The sequence below is a fragment of the Rattus norvegicus genome, chromosome 6, assembly GCF_021556685.1.
Source record: "Rattus norvegicus strain SHRSP/BbbUtx chromosome 6, alternate assembly SHRSP_T2T, whole genome shotgun sequence".
Taxonomy (NCBI): Eukaryota; Metazoa; Chordata; class Mammalia; order Rodentia; family Muridae; genus Rattus; species Rattus norvegicus.
This window is the reverse complement of record NC_141539.1, coordinates 29,760,470-29,776,708: the sequence shown is the minus strand read 5'-3', so window position 1 is coordinate 29,776,708 and position 16,239 is coordinate 29,760,470. Positions and strand designations below refer to the sequence as shown.

General features: G+C 46.4%; 1 protein-coding gene across 2 annotated transcripts in view; it reads right to left on the bottom strand.

The window, feature by feature from the left end:
* The window catches only part of Alk (ALK receptor tyrosine kinase), a 719,717-nt gene that overhangs the window by 101,946 nt on the left and 601,532 nt on the right, over nucleotides 1–16,239 (bottom strand). For both annotated transcript variants that reach the window (NM_001169101.3, XM_087552352.1), the window contains one exon: nucleotides 1,299–1,468. In NM_001169101.3, the coding sequence (NP_001162572.1) occupies nucleotides 1,299–1,468 (170 nt within the window). The remainder of the gene's footprint in view (nucleotides 1–1,298; nucleotides 1,469–16,239) is intronic.

Below are 16,239 nucleotides of genomic sequence, written 5' to 3'. Positions count from 1 at the left end.
CCCTGGCAGAAGCCTTCTCTGATCCCTATGTCAACCTGTCTCTGGAACTGAATCAATAGAGCAAAAGCTTCTGGGTTCCACTTCTGGGTTCCAGTCTTGACTCCAAAGCCAACTTGGTTTGCTCCTTTGATTGTTTTTTAAGCTTCTCCTCTTTGGAAGAATGGTAGAGAATATCGATGAAGCTTCCTCACCCACTAGGGTTCTGTTGTTAACGAGGGAAGAGGAAATGGTGGATGCAACAGTACGGCAACATCCGTCAAGTCAGAGAAAACACCACAGAGATATGAAACCGAGCATCGTTTGGTAGTAGCTCGAGTGCCTCATTTATGGCTCTCTCCACAGACAGATCCTGGAGGAAGCTAATCAGGCCAGGTGAGAGCTGCAGGGGTTGAGTGTTCATTAGCGAGCCAACCCTTGAAGGATCTCGAGCCCCCAGGCAATCGGCAGGAGGTGCGCATGTCTCTGTGTGTACAGGGCTGTAATGGTTTTTATTGACTGCTGTCTTGACAGGGTCTAGAATTGCCTAGGAGACAGACCTCTGGGCTCGTTGGTGAAGAGGATTTCAGATAGGGTTAACAGAGGTGGGAAGACCCAACCTAAATGCGAGCATTACCATTCAAGGGGGTGGTACCATTTAATGGGGTGGACTCTCAGGCTGAAGTAAAAGGAAGAAGCCAGCGAGCCCCAGCATTTATTGATCTCCGATTACTCATCTCTGATACAATGTAACCAGCTGCCTCATGCTTTTGTCACCATGTGGTCCCTGCTATGATGGATTAAACCCTCAAACTGTGAGTCAAAATAAACCCTTCTGTGATGGTTTATATATGCTTGGCCCAGGGAGTAGCACTATTAGAAAGTTTTGCCCTGTTGGAGTAGGTGTGGTCCTTTTGGGGTAGGTGTGTCACTGTGGGTGTGGGCTTTAAGACCCTCATCCTAGCTGCCTGGAAGTCAGTCCTCCACTAGCAGCCTTCAGATGAAGATGTAGAACTTTCAGCTCTGCCTACTGGGATGATGCCTTGCTCCCGGAGCCTTGATGATAATGGACCGAACCTCTGAACCCATGAGCCAGCCCCAGTTAAATGTTGTTCTTTACACTACTTGCATTGGTCAAGGCACTTGTTCACAGCAGTAAACCCTACTAAAACACCTTCCCTCTTTAAGTTGTCAGGTGCTTTGTCATAGCAATGAGAAAAATAACCAATAAAGGGCATGGGGACCATGAGACCTTCCTACTTCAGCACTGTGCCTTGTAGGGTAAAGCAAAGCAGTGGGGGTTGGGGTGAATAGTAACCCACCTGTCAGTCACATCGAGGAGCGACAACACTGTCCACTGCCACAGGCTTAGGCCTTCATTGGTGGCAACATGCCAGACGGTCCGGCTTTGCTCCTTTCCAGTTTTGTTCTCCACCAGCACCAAAGATACATTTCCTTTCAGAACCCCACGGATGAGCCAGGACATCCGGAGCTGCGAGGGAGAGAGGCGTCAGTTAAAATGTTGCTGTGGAATGAAAACCTCAGGTATCCTTGGAGCCCTGGCTGAAGCTTAAAGGACTTTGCTGAAGCCTCACCTGAATTGATCCAGTAAGGGCAGCAGGATACCCACTGCCTGATCTTGCTAACTGCTGCTCAAAGGACTTTCACTGAAGTTCAAGGATCAGGGCAGGGACCACCAGTAAGGCATTCTGAAGCCTTATTGAGGTTGATGATATCACCCCAAATTTCATATGATCCTACCTCTGCAGTGGACCAGTAGGGTTATTCACGTGAGCTTCCTTAAGCACGCCCAAAGATTTTTGTCCATGGTCTCAACTCACTATGTGACCTTATACAGGTAATTTTTTTTCCATTCAATTTCTTTTGCTCTAGGAATAATGGATTTTTGTATTCCTTCTAATAATTACAGGTGTTATTTGAACAGTGTCAGATCACATGTTAGCCAATGGGAGACTTCATGATTTGATAGGCAAAAATCACACACACACACACACACACACACACACACACACACACACACAACTATATACCACGACCTCCTAATATAGTTATCTTTCCAAATGATGATGCTGCTTTGCCAAAAGGAAGCTGAAAGTGTATGTTTTTGTTGTGTTGTGGGTTTCTATGGCACCATTACCTAGACATTTGAAAGGAAATTGTAGCTGATCATCTTTCTAAGAAAGTTTAAATGCAGTCATGTTCAGAGGCAGTGCAGGCTACAAAGTGAGCTTTGAGATAATAGAGGTTGTGTTTGATAGAGATAATCTACAAACAACAGCTAAAATGTAAAAGAACTGTGGTGTTCAGTGTCTGAATGAAACTTTTTCCTGGAGAAAGAAGGGCAAACAAAGTGCATCGTGAACACGCTGAGCTCTCGGCAGCCAGGGTTCTTGGACTTTTGTGGTTTGAGGAGCTATTTCTCTGTAACGCCCAGCCTCTGTCTCCCAACCCCTGACTGGTAGCTGCCTTACGATTTGACGGTAGAGAATGGTGCCACCAGCCATAGTAGCCTGACAATTCATATTGTTCTGCCTATAAACCCCATCTCTAACCAAGTCATGGCTGGACCCTGGGTCCTGATCTGGTTACTGTCACATATATCTATCCATGGCAACGAATACTCACCCCTGTTGAAACCTCCCATGGTAGCTGAAGGAATCTATCAATGTTTTTCTGTCCTAACTCAGTTTTCTTGTATGTCTGGATGCCGCTGATTAGAGAAGTTAGCCAACCCTACCTTAGGTAATACTAACCTAACCTATACTATACTATAGGTAGTACTTTCCTATAGTCTGTAATACTAACCTAACCTATATTATATTATAGGCAGTACTTTCCTATAGTCTGCATCATGCAACATCCTGCTTGGGACTGTGCCTGACATATGCTCTCCCTCATTTTGCTCCAGAACACTGTGGGTTTGGACTTGTACAGTCGAACTGTCGTTCCTCAGTGTCCTTGGTGTTGGTACTTGTCTCTGTGCATGTCCATATTTGATTTTTGGGAACACATCATGTTGAGTAGTTCAAACGCTCCCTCAGACACTCCTAATGCAGTGATGATTTTCACTCTCCTGAGAAAATTCTGCTACACCAGGCACAACCTCTATCATTCTCTCCTCCCCTTCCCGGCCTCAATGTCTGCTTGCTTATCCATTTGCTTATGTCCTAGAGGAAGATGCATCCTCCATTTTCTCCATTCTGTGGCTTCCTGTTCCATCTCCTTCGAGCCTCTGTCCTTTCAACTGATCTTTTTTCCCTACCACCTCCAATTTTTATGCCTACAGCTCTTCTGTCCACAAAGAATATCAGATCTCTCCCACTTTAGAAAAAAATAAATGCCTTCTATTTGATTCTTGTGGCTCTTCTGGCTTATAACCCACTTCTGTACCTCCACTTAGATGTTCGCATATCTGGTAACAGGGAGGTAAATGATACCTCTTTTTATTCTCTTTTATGTCAGGAATGGAGCCCGAAGCCTTGTACGTACTAGGAAGCACAGTACCACTGAGCCACACCCCCATTCGTTCTTCAATGTTTTTCCAGCTTCTATCTTCACTTCTTCATTAATCTAACAACAGAAGGCTCATTGCCTTTAGAGCTTACTCTCTGAAGTACATCCGTAGCTCCCAAAGCACCCGCTTCCTCTCTCTCTCCCTCCTGTGAGCCTCTGTCACAGTCCGCTGTCATCTGTGCCTCAGCTCAACAGCTTTCAATGGGTTCTTATTCTCCATTGGAAAAAAGTCAAGGTAACCATGGTACGGTCCTCTACGATCTAAGGAAGTCAGCGTGCTTTCTAGTCAGCAAATATTGATGGAGCACCCAGGCGCTCTCTCTCTCTCTCTCTCTCTCTCTCTCTCTCTCTCTCTCTCTCTCTCTCTGTGACAGAGATAGATACACGAGAGGTTTCTTTGTCTTCTGTCAAGATGTTTTAGTTCAGTCAGGGTTGGAGAGGGGGGAAAAGAGAGGGAGAGAGAGAGAGAGAGAGAGAGAGAGAGAGAGAGAGAGAGAGATATGAACCAGAGCAGATAGAGCAGTGGGAAAGGAAACTAGAGAGAACTAAAGAGACTGGAGAGAGAAGACTGGGGGTGGTGGTGCTTAAAGCATTCTTAGCCCCCATCCCCACCCTGAGAGGTGCATAAGGCTCGCTCCTGCTATTAGGCTCTGGTATGGTCATCTACACATTCACAAATGTTTACTGTGTGTTTACCTCATTCCATGCAATACTTCCCTGATCTCATATCGGGATATAGCTTGCAAGTTAAAATTTAAACAATGTAACTGACTTTGGGTGTGCCATAGGACCACCCCATAGTCCATATAAGACACGTAAAACAATGTAAGACCTTTGACATTACTAAGACTTTAGTTACCGAACCTGTTTGTCCTATTAAGAGTGATAGGTAAATAGACTGAAACCAAACCATCAGACAAACCTTGCTTTGAAATTATAGCGGTACTATGAGAAAGCACCCCTAAGAGTCAACATAAAACTTAAGGCATATACTTCAGTAGGATCTGTTTCTTAGAATAGATGAAGGGATCATGGAATAAGACAGAAAACGGGCAGTCAGTAGACAATTAGTAAATGTGTTTGGGATCATTCGGTGTCCCTTGATCCCCGAGTCAGTAGGGCGATCTGTCCACTCAGATGTGTCTCCTCCAGATACCGGGTTTCTCTCTGTAGTCCTGGCTGTTTGGATCTTACTCTGTACACCAGGGTAGCCTCAAACTCGGAGATCTACCTGCCTCTGGCTCCCGAGTACCAGGATCAAGGGTGTGCACCACTACCGCCTGCCTCCTAGGCCTACTTCTTAACTATAGTTGTCCCACCCAGGATCTCCAGAGTCTGCCTCTGAGCCAGTCGCTGTTTTTCCTTCCAGAGTCTGATCCTCACATCAGGCCTTGCAATGATAGCCTGAAAACATGCTAGAAGGGCAGAATTTCCGGTTGGCTATAGACCCACTGTGAATCAGTGTCTGCAGAGAGACACAGAGTGAGAGAGCAGCCTCTGGGGCTCTGCTGTGGTGGTGTTCCTATGACTCATTTCCTACCTTTCCAGAACGTAGTGGGAGCCACCACCCTTTGTATCAGTACCGACTCTCTCAGGGGGGCTCTTCAAACCACTCTGGTTTCCTGACTTGAGGACAATGGATGAGCTAAGTGTCTGTGCTCTGAACCAGCTCACCTCTGAGTCCCCATTTTGTTGTGATCATAGCTGTCACTTCCAGGCCTAGCTTCAAAGGTTGTTATAAAGACTCTGGAGACTGGGTGAGACATCTAACATGATACCATGAACGGATAGCACATGAAATCAGTGGTTTTCAACCTGGGCTGCAAACTAGAAACATCTGTGGAGTTTTCCAAACTGCCACTGTCTGGGCTCCACTGCAGATTCTCTTTTAAAAAGTCTTGGAAGGTTCTGGGGGAGCAGTAGGCTTTAAAGTCCTTCCAGATGATTCTGAAGTGCAGCCAGGCTGAGAGCACTGTGGGAGAGGGACTGCTTAGTTAGTGTAGGAAGTAGTCTGGCTCTCTCAGTGAGGGGTCCATTTTCATCTTGGACTTGGAGTTTGAAGCAAATCTCAATCACTAAAGAACTAGCTTTAAATGTGTCCAGTTACCAAAAGCAGAGTGAGGTGACTCTCCTATAGGGGAAGGGCACAGCCTTCAGCAGAGGCCTTTATGGGTTGCCACATGATGTTCCCAGGTAAGACTGAGGGCAATTCAGGTGGTGAGAGTCCCCAGTGCCCAGCCTGAGCGGGAGCCAGGATTCTCTCCTCTTGGACCTGCAGACTAAGGTTCTTAGCAAGTTCATTTCTGCACATGTGTGCATGTGTGTTTGTGCATGTACAGGTAGGGGCACGGGTATGCATGTATGTTCGTGTGTATACAGGTAGGTACATATGTATGCATGGGCAAGGGTGCATGTGGAGGCTAGAGGACAGTCTGAAACTCACACAGTGGCTCGACTGGCCAGCCAGTAACCTGCAGGGATCTCTGTCTGTCTCCGCCTCTCACGAAGGGGATTGTAAGTGCAGGATACCACACCAGGCCTGTTTTAAAACAGGAATTCTAGGGATCAAACTCAGGTCATGAGGTAAGGCAAAGTATTTTACCAACTGAGTTATCACCTCTGCCCATTAACTTCTCAATGCTAAGACCTGGAGGGACCTATGTCAAGACTTCGGAGAACCCCATTTAGTTGTCTGTATCTAAAACCACTACAGTTCCTAAAGCAGAGTGTGGGCTGGAGTCCTTCCTAAGGATTCATATTCCCCTTACCTAGCTCTAAAGAGTTCCTTGCCTGTCACTCAATGTAGATTCTCCAGGCCAAGTGTACCCAACTTGGTCCTGACAGCAGGTTCCCAGTGCCCATGGCACGGGAGTTTAATCTTAGAAAGCAATCTTAATATCCGTTTCTATATGGGTGGCCTACAGGGAACAGAGTCATTTTCTACTTGACTCTGAAAGCCCGAAAGCCACACTAGGCACATCCCCACCTACTATCTTGTTTTTATACCCACAATCCCCACTCACAGAGGTATTATGATAGCCTGTTGTGGTTTGACTATGAGTTGCCTCCTCCCCAAAAGGCTCGTGTGTTGAAGGCATGGTTCTAGTGAATAAACATAATCTTTGGGGGTGATTTAATGTGAGCTTTGACTTAATGAATGGATTATTCGTGTGTGATGGTGTCATTGAGGAGATGACAGGAAGCAGGAAGCGGGTCCTGGTTAGAGAAAGTAGGTCACTGTGGGCATGCCTTGAAAGGAACAACTTGTTCTAGGCCCTTCCTGTTTGTGCTCTTTGCTTCCTGGCTGCCATGGGGTGAGCAGCTGTCCCCTGCCCTTTCTCCATGTTGGCTTCATCTTGCCATGGATCCTACATGCAGTGGAGCCAGCCAATCGCACACTGAAACCACTGACAATCCCAAGCTTGAAAGAGTCCTTTGTCCTTGCCACTGTTTTTTCCCGGGCAATATGTCACAGCAGTGCTAGCTTGGCCACTGTGCACTCATTTTTTTCAGAAGAAAAGTTTGGGGTGTAGAGAGGTAAAGTCAGTCACCCATAGACACTAAACTGAAGTGCTACAGATGGGGGACTCGATGCTGTCTCTGTTCTCCTGACTACACAACACCATATGTGCATGTTGCATGCTATGGCGATCCTTAAAGCTTCAGGGGATTACTGAAGAAGTTCTAGATTCTTGCTTCATCGTCATGGCATCCCCTGGAAACTTTCTACAAATACAGGGCCTCCTATCCCAGCCCGACTCAGCTCCATCAGAATCTGTATTGTAACAAGATCTTATCTGAAGACTCTCAGAGTGGAGTGACTTTAGGGGGATAGTGGATTTTAAGCCATGCATTACCACTGTCCCTGCGGCAATTAGTGGTATGTGTGTATGTATGTATACAGGTGTGCAGAATCTTACATAAACACACATTTATTTAAAAAAAATAGGGGCTGGGGATTTAGCTCAGTGGTAGAGCGCTTACCTAGGAAGCGCAAAGCCCTGGGTTCGGTCCCCAGCTCAAAAAAAAAAAATAACAGCTGTTTAAGTCTGTGACAATAACTTATTTTTTAATTCTTCTGGGTGTTTCCTAATAGATATAGGTTATAAATGGCAGGCTTCTGATTAATAAACTCTTTTGCATGCAGACAGCACGTGAGACTAGTGAAGAGAGACACCACAGGAGCATGCCACCAGCAATTATATCTCCTGGCTCCAGCTGGCCCTTTCACAAGGGCCTTTTTTTCCCTGCCTCTCGGTGGAGCCTGATAGACTTTCCAATTATGTGGTACCACTGTTTGTCATTTTATTAATTAAAGTCCTGTATGTAAAGCAGGCACAGCATTGTGGCGAGGCCTAATGCTATTATTTCTCTCATGGCCCTTTCCTCCTCCCGAGGTAATTACTGCAATTTTATGTCTAGGATGTGACCCGAGTTTGCTATGCATACCCTGTTGTCTGTTTCAGAACCATCCCTTGAACTCATAAGAAAGAAAAAATCATAGCGGAATTTCAGTTGAAAGATTCAGTGGCGGCAAATATTGTCCATGCTGCCCACAGCACCTCCACCTCTCGGGTAAGGGATTTTTACAGTTTCTCAAATTACTGAAGGGCAGTGGGAGTTCCACAATTAGAGTCGAAATCAAGGATGGATGATTCAAGTGTGTAGTTCATAAAAGTCAAGGGAAATATATCTGCCTGGACAAAGATGCACAAAGATGAACTTGATTTGAATGTCAACAGGGGTCACCTGGCAGAGAATGGATGACCAAGACTGGCGTTGTTATCAGGGGTACCCACAAATGCATGGCACAGGGTGCAGGCTGTCAGATGTGAATGTGAAATGTCTCCCCACAGTCCCATGCGTTTGAATTCTTGCTCCCCGTATGGTGGCGCTGTTTGGAAAGCTGGGAGAACCTTTTAGACATAGGGTGTAGCTTGAAGAGGTAGAGACTGGGCTTGAGGGCTCTAGGTTTGTCTGAGCTCTCTGCTTCCTGATTCATAGAGATGTGAGCGAGACACCTCAAGTTCTCACTGCCACTGCCCTGAAGCTTACACTTCAAGCTACAGTACATCCTCCACCTCTTAACACTCTGCTGTTACATAGTCCATCTCAGCAGTGAGAAAAACAAGTAACAGTGCTCGAGGCCCCTCTCTGACCTGAGGTACCAGGAGTGATTCTGGGTATGAACTTACAATTTTAAGAGTTCCTTGATTCCAGTGTGGCATCTCATTAACTTGAGCTAAGAATATTGACTCCTGGCAAAATCCAATGTTTTTGTTCTCCATTTTCTAATTCACCTGGAGAAAATAAACACCAACTTTCCAGCTATAAATAGCTTAATGAAAAATCAACTCAGCAAGAGGCTGGCCAGATGCAGATTTTTTTTTTGATAGAAGGCAAATAGAATATAATGTTGGCCAGTACTTGGAATTATAGTTGCTTAAGAGAAGTTGGATGCCTGGTCACTTAGGAGGCTTAAAGACCAGAATCCTTCTTGAAAACATTATTAGGGATAATGAACCCCTGTCAATTAAACTCATATGTCACTTTGTAAGAACATGCAGATTGCACATAAAAATGATAACCAGGGATCCCTGGGTGATAAGGTTATGTAGCCACAAATATCTCTTCTTACTGGGTTTTTATTTCTTCTCCATTTTTTCTTGCAATGTGTATCTGTGTGTTTTGATAACTAAGACAAGACTATAAAATTAACTTACATTGTACAACTATTAAAATCAAGCTTAGGAGGGAAATATCCATATATGAATATTGAAAATAACTGAGAAGATCCCACATTTTTATAGCATGTTGGTTGTCTCTGTGTCTGGGTCTTTGTTTACCCTTCTGGAAGGAAGTGTACCAACCTGGTCACAGGAATTGTCTTTGGAGGGTAGGGTTGTGAGAAATTTCACTGGCCTTTTTCCTACTTCACTATATTCCTCTAATGCTCTAAAATGAGCATAGAATACTTTTATAATCAGAAAAAAGTATATGTCATCTTTAAAAATGCAGAGGATGGATTTTGATGTTGTTGGAAAGTAGGAACAAAGGGTGTCTTACCCACCTCAGAAAGGGTCAGTGTTGGCAGCTGAGCCGTGGGCTTTGTGAGGACCCCAGGACAACTAGACGCTGTGAGGGAGGAGGTGGTATGGCAGGGTTGTAGAGTGGGGGCTCTGGATCAGAAACAGTGGTCTGCCCTTTACTTACTCAGAGCCTTAGCATCCACTTATTAATGGGGTAGCTAGTGGTGGCCTCCTTGCATGGATTTAATCAGTTTCTGTGAGCCCCTCGCCCTGCTTAGCACAGACTTTTGGTAAATGTTCTGTCCATTCTCCCGTGTCACAAATGCCAAGTAAGAAATCCGTGTTAGAGGTGTTCCAGGCAAATGCACATGCACACACAACCAGAAGAGGGTGTACGGGAGATTCTGCACGGAAGATCTACTTTCTAGATTCTTTAGAGACCTCCCCCATTCTTCTAGAAAGAAAAAAAAGATGCTGTGATTACTGGTGGGCAGTCTCCTTCTGTGCTTTAGTTTCTCTGTGAATGTTAGAGACAATGCTGGGGGGGGGGTGTTAGATGTGTGGTCCTCCTCTAGGGAGCAGAACTGAGTCTAGGGAACCTTTCTATACCCCTTACTTGCAGTTGTGGTGAGGAGTGTGTGGTGAAGGAAATGTCTGTGTGTTTACACAGACCCAGGATACATTGTCCAAGGATATATCCGCCCAATGGTATAGGGAGTCTGTGTTCTACCAGACTGGTCTTCTGTATGTGGGCCACTCGAAGCTGAGGTTTACCATTGGGAGCTATGAGCACCTGTGATTGACACTGTATTTGAATCGGACCCAAGTCTGCTGTGGGTCACAAGAGTTTTCACCCACACCCCTGGGCCTGAACGGTAATCCTTCATGTGCTTCGGTTTCATCATGTAATGGGGGAGGGATTAAGTTTGAATGGCTCAAAGGTATTAGATTAATTATGTCCGCATGTAACTGTAATGGCTGTTGATTACTTCAGCCCAACAACATGTATCCTGGCAGAGCTCACCACACCACAGTGAGGGGGATGACAGAATGCTAGGCCTCCAGCTTCCCAGCTCTATCTGCTGAGGTAAGAATTACTTGGATGCAGAAGTCTCAATAGACCTTTATTTGCTGGATCTCTGAGACACAGCGTAGAGACTTCTCTCTAGCCCCCTATCGTCGAGGGACTGTGTAATTAATTAATTAATTAATTATTGATGAAGTGGGTTTATTCAGCATCTTCTCCTGGCACTACCACTAGTCAAACAATTCTTGCAACCTGCCTCTGAAATCAGCCCGTGGGAGGTAAGAACACGCAATATGTCTTAGCAGCAACTTTTCTTGCATCTGAGCCTGGCAAAAAGAGGGGTAGCCACAATAGCTGCCGCCATTCATTAAGCATTGTGAAGATTACAGAGTTTTTGTGTTTTCCATCTGATGCCAGCAACAGTCTATCACACAGCACCTAAAACAGGGATTTTTTTTATCCCCAGTTTGGAGGTGTGACTTGCGGGAGGTCAGATGGGTCCTTAGTGGGGCAGTGGTGGGATTTAAACTCACAATGACCTATGTTGAATTCAACGACCTTGGAGTGTTTAGAGATTTGACTCTGGACCAACCTGAAATATACTGTTTGATAGCAGATTGACCTTGGGCAAGACATTTGACCCTCTGAGCCCCAGTTTCTGCATCAGTAAATGGGGTTTGTCCTTCCTCACATGTCTGATAATGAGATGATGATGGTAAAACACTGAGCGTAGGAGTCGGTGTGTCCTAGGGACCAACGTTTTAAAGTGCATCCTGAGTTATCTTTATATATGCTCAGAGTCCCTTCCGTTATCCGCACACGAAGGGAGAGGCCTTTTCTTCTAAGGTGCAAAGGACGAGAATCTCTAATTAAGACATTTGACTTGCTTTTAAGGTAATAAGTGAGTGAGACATTAGAAACCCAAACTGCTCTATATACTGAGATCATTCCCCCCCCCCCCCCCCTTAACTTTCCTATGGATAAGCACTCTAGAGAGAGCCCGCCGGGCCTCTGTGAGGCCAGCCACCAAGTAGGGTTAGAAGCATGGCTTGCTAGCTCAACACTGTTGATGCTCCACAGCGTCCCTGCTTTGCTACCCACTGGCCCCGCCCACCCACTGGATGTCTGTGAGCTAAGCAGTCAAGCCCTCAGCCCCATCCTCCTTCCTCCTCTGTATAAAGACGAGATTCATTCAGTCCCGGGGCCAATGTAGGCTGAGGGAGTAGCGCTGCCATCCTTGATGTACAGTGGATCTTTACAGTAGCGACACCTTTATAGTCGTATGGGATAGCTGCTATTGAAAACCTAAAGGAGGGCCGCCTATCCTAGACACATACTGTAGGCCTCCAGAAAAGCCATTTGCAAAGTACCTCCAGCACTACTCTAGTCTCCTTTCCCGCCTCCATAAAGCATTTGCTCAGGCCCCAATGAGGACTTTCTGAGATGAGTGTCTCCATCACGGCGGGGCTGCTCTATACAAAGCCTGCTGCATTCCTTTGGACACAAGAGATAGTATGGCTGTTGGGCTCTGGGTAAAAGGGAGGCAGCTACCAGGAGGTCCCATGCTGCTCTGGCTTGTTCCAGATGACTACATTACCCTGGAGGAGCCAAGAAACTTACGCTTCCTGCTGAGCTCCAAATCACGTTCTCCTAGGCCATCTCCTAGACAACCCAGATGGGTGTTATATATCCAGCATGAGCTCCTGACCATGGTCCCAGGGCAGGTGGATGGTATTTTCTAAATAGCCCCCCCCCAAATAAGCAGAACCATAAGCAGACAACAGCGAGTGAGTGTGAAAACACCCTCTGGCCAGACCAGAGTCTGGTCCTAATTGAGGCAAAGATTGAAGCCTGACACTGGAACAACTTCTTCCTGAGATCAAATAAGATGCGGCTGGATACTCTCAGGAGCTCTGCCTGATGAACTGTTTCAGTCCTATAATGCCAGGCTAAAAGGACCTGTGCTTGGGGGCAGGGGGGAGAAAGAGATGGTAATACCACCCTGGAGTTCCTTCTTGAGAGCGCTAGTCCCTAGCTGGTTACCAGTGGGAGCTCTCCCTTGACCATAAAGTGTTCATGCTGCACTGCTAGACTGCAAAGGAACAGAAACTGGGCTCAGGCTGACCTTGCTAGGGAGTGGCTTGCAACTCTCACCAATCAGCACTTAAATGCAATCTGGTGGAGAATGGGTGAGCAGAGGAGGAAGAAGGGCAGAGCTTTCTTCTCTGTGGAAGGTGTCCTGGCTTTGGGAATGACCAAGATCAGGTCCAGGAGGTCGTGCAACAGCTGTTCTCCTTCCCATCAGCTGACACTGGCTAGACACGTGTGGCTCACAACAGGCCACATATAAGGCACAGACTGCATGTGAATCCTGAGGGGGCAGTGATGTCCTGGTTACAAATGGAGAGGTACTCCTTCTATCTCCACAACTGAGAGTCCCCCTCTGGTGTGTGGTGGACCTCTAAATAGGCAAGTATGGTGCCAGAAATATGGTGGTTCATATTAGCTCCCTCTAATCCAGTGTTTCTCAACCTTTCTAACGTTGTGACCCTTTAATCCAGTTCCTCATGTTCCCCCAACTATAAAATTAGTTTTGTTGCTATTTTAGAACTGTAATTGTGCTACTGTTATGAGTCATAATGTAAATATTCTTGGAGATAGAGGTTTGGCAAAGGGGTCATGACCCACAGGTTGAGAACCACTGTGTGAGAGAAGTACACGATGCTCAGAGCCGGGGTGGGGTGGGGTGGTGGTGTCTGGCTTTGGTCTTGACTTGCACTTGTTGCTTTGGGGCTATGGTACATTACTCTCACCTAGACCCTGGGTGGAGAAGACCCTGCCATGGCTGTATATAGAACCTGCTCTCTGAAGTGGGTCTTATCAGCTCTTAGCTTTTCCTGCACATTGCCCGAGCCCTATCCTGTTGACTTTGGGCAGGGGATGATGCAGCAGAACCCCACAGTTTTAGTTTCTTCCTCCATCTCAAGCCTCTTTGATTTTGCTACCCTCTTTTGTTTATTTATTTATTTATTTATTATACATAAGTATACTGTAGCTGTCTTCAGACACACCAGAAGAGGGCACCAGATCTCATTACAGATGGCTGTGAGCCACCATGTGGTTGCTGGGATTTGAACTCAGGACCTCGGGAAGAGCAGTCAGTGCTCTTAACCGCTGAGCCATCTCTCCGGCCCAGTACCCTCTCTTTTCCTTGCCTTTTCATGGGAGACTTTGTCCATAAGTTTGGAAACTGAAAACTCAGGTGTCATGAGAGTCCCTGTGGGTTTCCTTGCCTGCTTGCCTGCAGGAGGAGGTCGAGACAGCTTTGAATAAGTCCAGTCGCTGCCGATTCTCACATTGAGCAGCTGGCAAAGGAAGGGCTATCATCTACTCATGGATGCCAGAAGAGTCTTAAAACATCTAAACCGGAGAGCAATTGATGGGTGGGTTTCCATGGCTTCTACAAGACTGTCCATAGGGGACCACTCTCATGGGGATGCAGGCAGGGCTTGAAGGATGGCAGAAGGAAATTCTCCATGCCAGTCTTCTTTCCTTTACCTGTCCAGGTCACATTTCCCAGTCTTAATGACGCAGAGTATGGGCCATTTTCCCCTTTCGGCCAGAGAGCCCACACAGACTTGACAGAACTCCATGGCTAACCTCTGCCTGCGCTCAGCTGCTCCAGCAGTGAATTAAAATTATCATTATTTTTTTCTTCCCTTGGGTTGACTTCAGGGTGGAAGGTTCTGGATGTGTTCCAGGATATCATTATATCAGTGTGTGTGTGTGTGTGTGTGTGTGTGTGTGTGTGTGTGTGTGTGTGTGTACAAATGCTTCAGTGTACCTGGCTGTGAGGATAGAGCTGCAGTTCAGGCAAGGTCAGAAGACCAGCAGTTGGGAGCTGACTATTACAAAACCTGGTGCATGATATCCATCTTCCTGGGTCCTTCATATTCCTGCAGCCCATAAAAGAAAAGCCACTCCTATGTTTTAGAGTAGAAAGAAATGAGAGAGGCCTACTTACTCCTTGCTGCCCCAGGCTTTCTTTTGGCCTGAGAACATGGCTTAAAATATTCTAGTCACAGGCAGGCTATTCAAATAAAACAGAATTTCAAACCACATAGGGCTTGTTGAGATAGTCAGGTTTCTGGGATGTGTGAAAGGCAGGGGAGGGGCGGGACAGCTCCTGACCCTCTCATGTCCCCCTCAGTATTAGCAGCAGCTGCAATGCTAGACACATCAGAGTGTCTAAAGCCAAGTCAGACTGGAGCAGGCCTGGCAGCAAGCAGGCACATGAAAGCCACTGCAAGCCTTTCCTCCCCCATGGCAACTTTAATTATTTGAACTGGAGCTCAGCGAAATAAAAATAAAAATAAAATAAAAAATCAGAATATATTGTAAGTGGCTCCCTAGTTTCCTGCAGAGAATAGCTTGTGGCAGGGAAGGGGAACTGAAAAAAGTCACAATGCCTTCTCTGTTTGTGGCTGGGCTAGGCAGGGGTCTTTAAATATTCATGCTTTATGTGCAACTGTGCAAAGTACAGGAGGAGGTGAGGCCTGCAGTAGTGGTTGGGTAAGAAAGGTAGCAGGAGTGACTGCAGGTAGCCAGAGTGGGGACATGGGAGCTGGAAAGCTTGTGGAAGGCCCTAGGGGTTGGCTTGGCACAAGGCTCATGCTGGCTTTGACCTCACTGTTGATGGGCATTTGATCTGGTTCTGGATGTTTTTCCAGCCCCTCTGTCTCCCCTGTCTGTTTCTGCTCCACTGTTTCTGATTTCTGAGTCATGTCTGTAAGTGGCAAGATGTAGCACCCTGCTCAGGGTGGCAGGTATTGGGGGAAGGTCTGCATACACTCAGAATGGATTTTGCCTACCATTGACTGGCACACCAATAGCCAATAAACCTCAGGATCCAGGGCCAGCAATCAAATCATCAAGGATGGGGATTGAAGATGCAGAGACCCAGCTTTAATGATGTCTTTCAGGAAGTCAAAAGTGGAGCTTAAGAAACCCCATCTGTCCACTTTCCAAGTGAATACAAGTGGAGAAGCATAGACTTACTAACCAGCTCCTTCCTAGATTTGGAGGGAAATTCATCAAAGGGGACCTTGGTGCCCTGTGGGAATGCACGGGTGAATGTGGGATGTTGTGAGCCTACAATTTTGAGGTATTCTGCATACATTAACTTTGGCAGGCTAGGGCTGGTTTGTCTGTAGAGAAGACAAACCAGTTACTCTGTGGTCGGTGTTAAGTCCTGAAGTCCAGGCCAACCAGGGTATCCATCCCAATGGGTCTGACCCTCATCAGGGACACCCTTCACACCTCTGTCTAGCACCCATCTCTCTGTATCCTAGCCCTCTTACTGTAGAGAAGCCTTTTGAGGAATTGGGAGGTTCAGAGACCTCATGGCCTTGCACAGCAATGGAACAGTCACTGGGGTTCCTGCTCTTGCAGCCCAGTTATCCTGAAAGGGAGAACTCTACCTACCTTCTGCCTGGAGGATTTGGATGTAGTAAGGGACAGGGGTTATAAACCTGTACACACGCATTTCTATTTTGGTTAGTTACTTACCCACCCCACCCCCCATGATGATGACGCCAATGGCGACATCATCATCAACAACAATAGATTGCTCTTAACATTGAGAGCCTATCAACCTTAGATAGCTATGGTCTG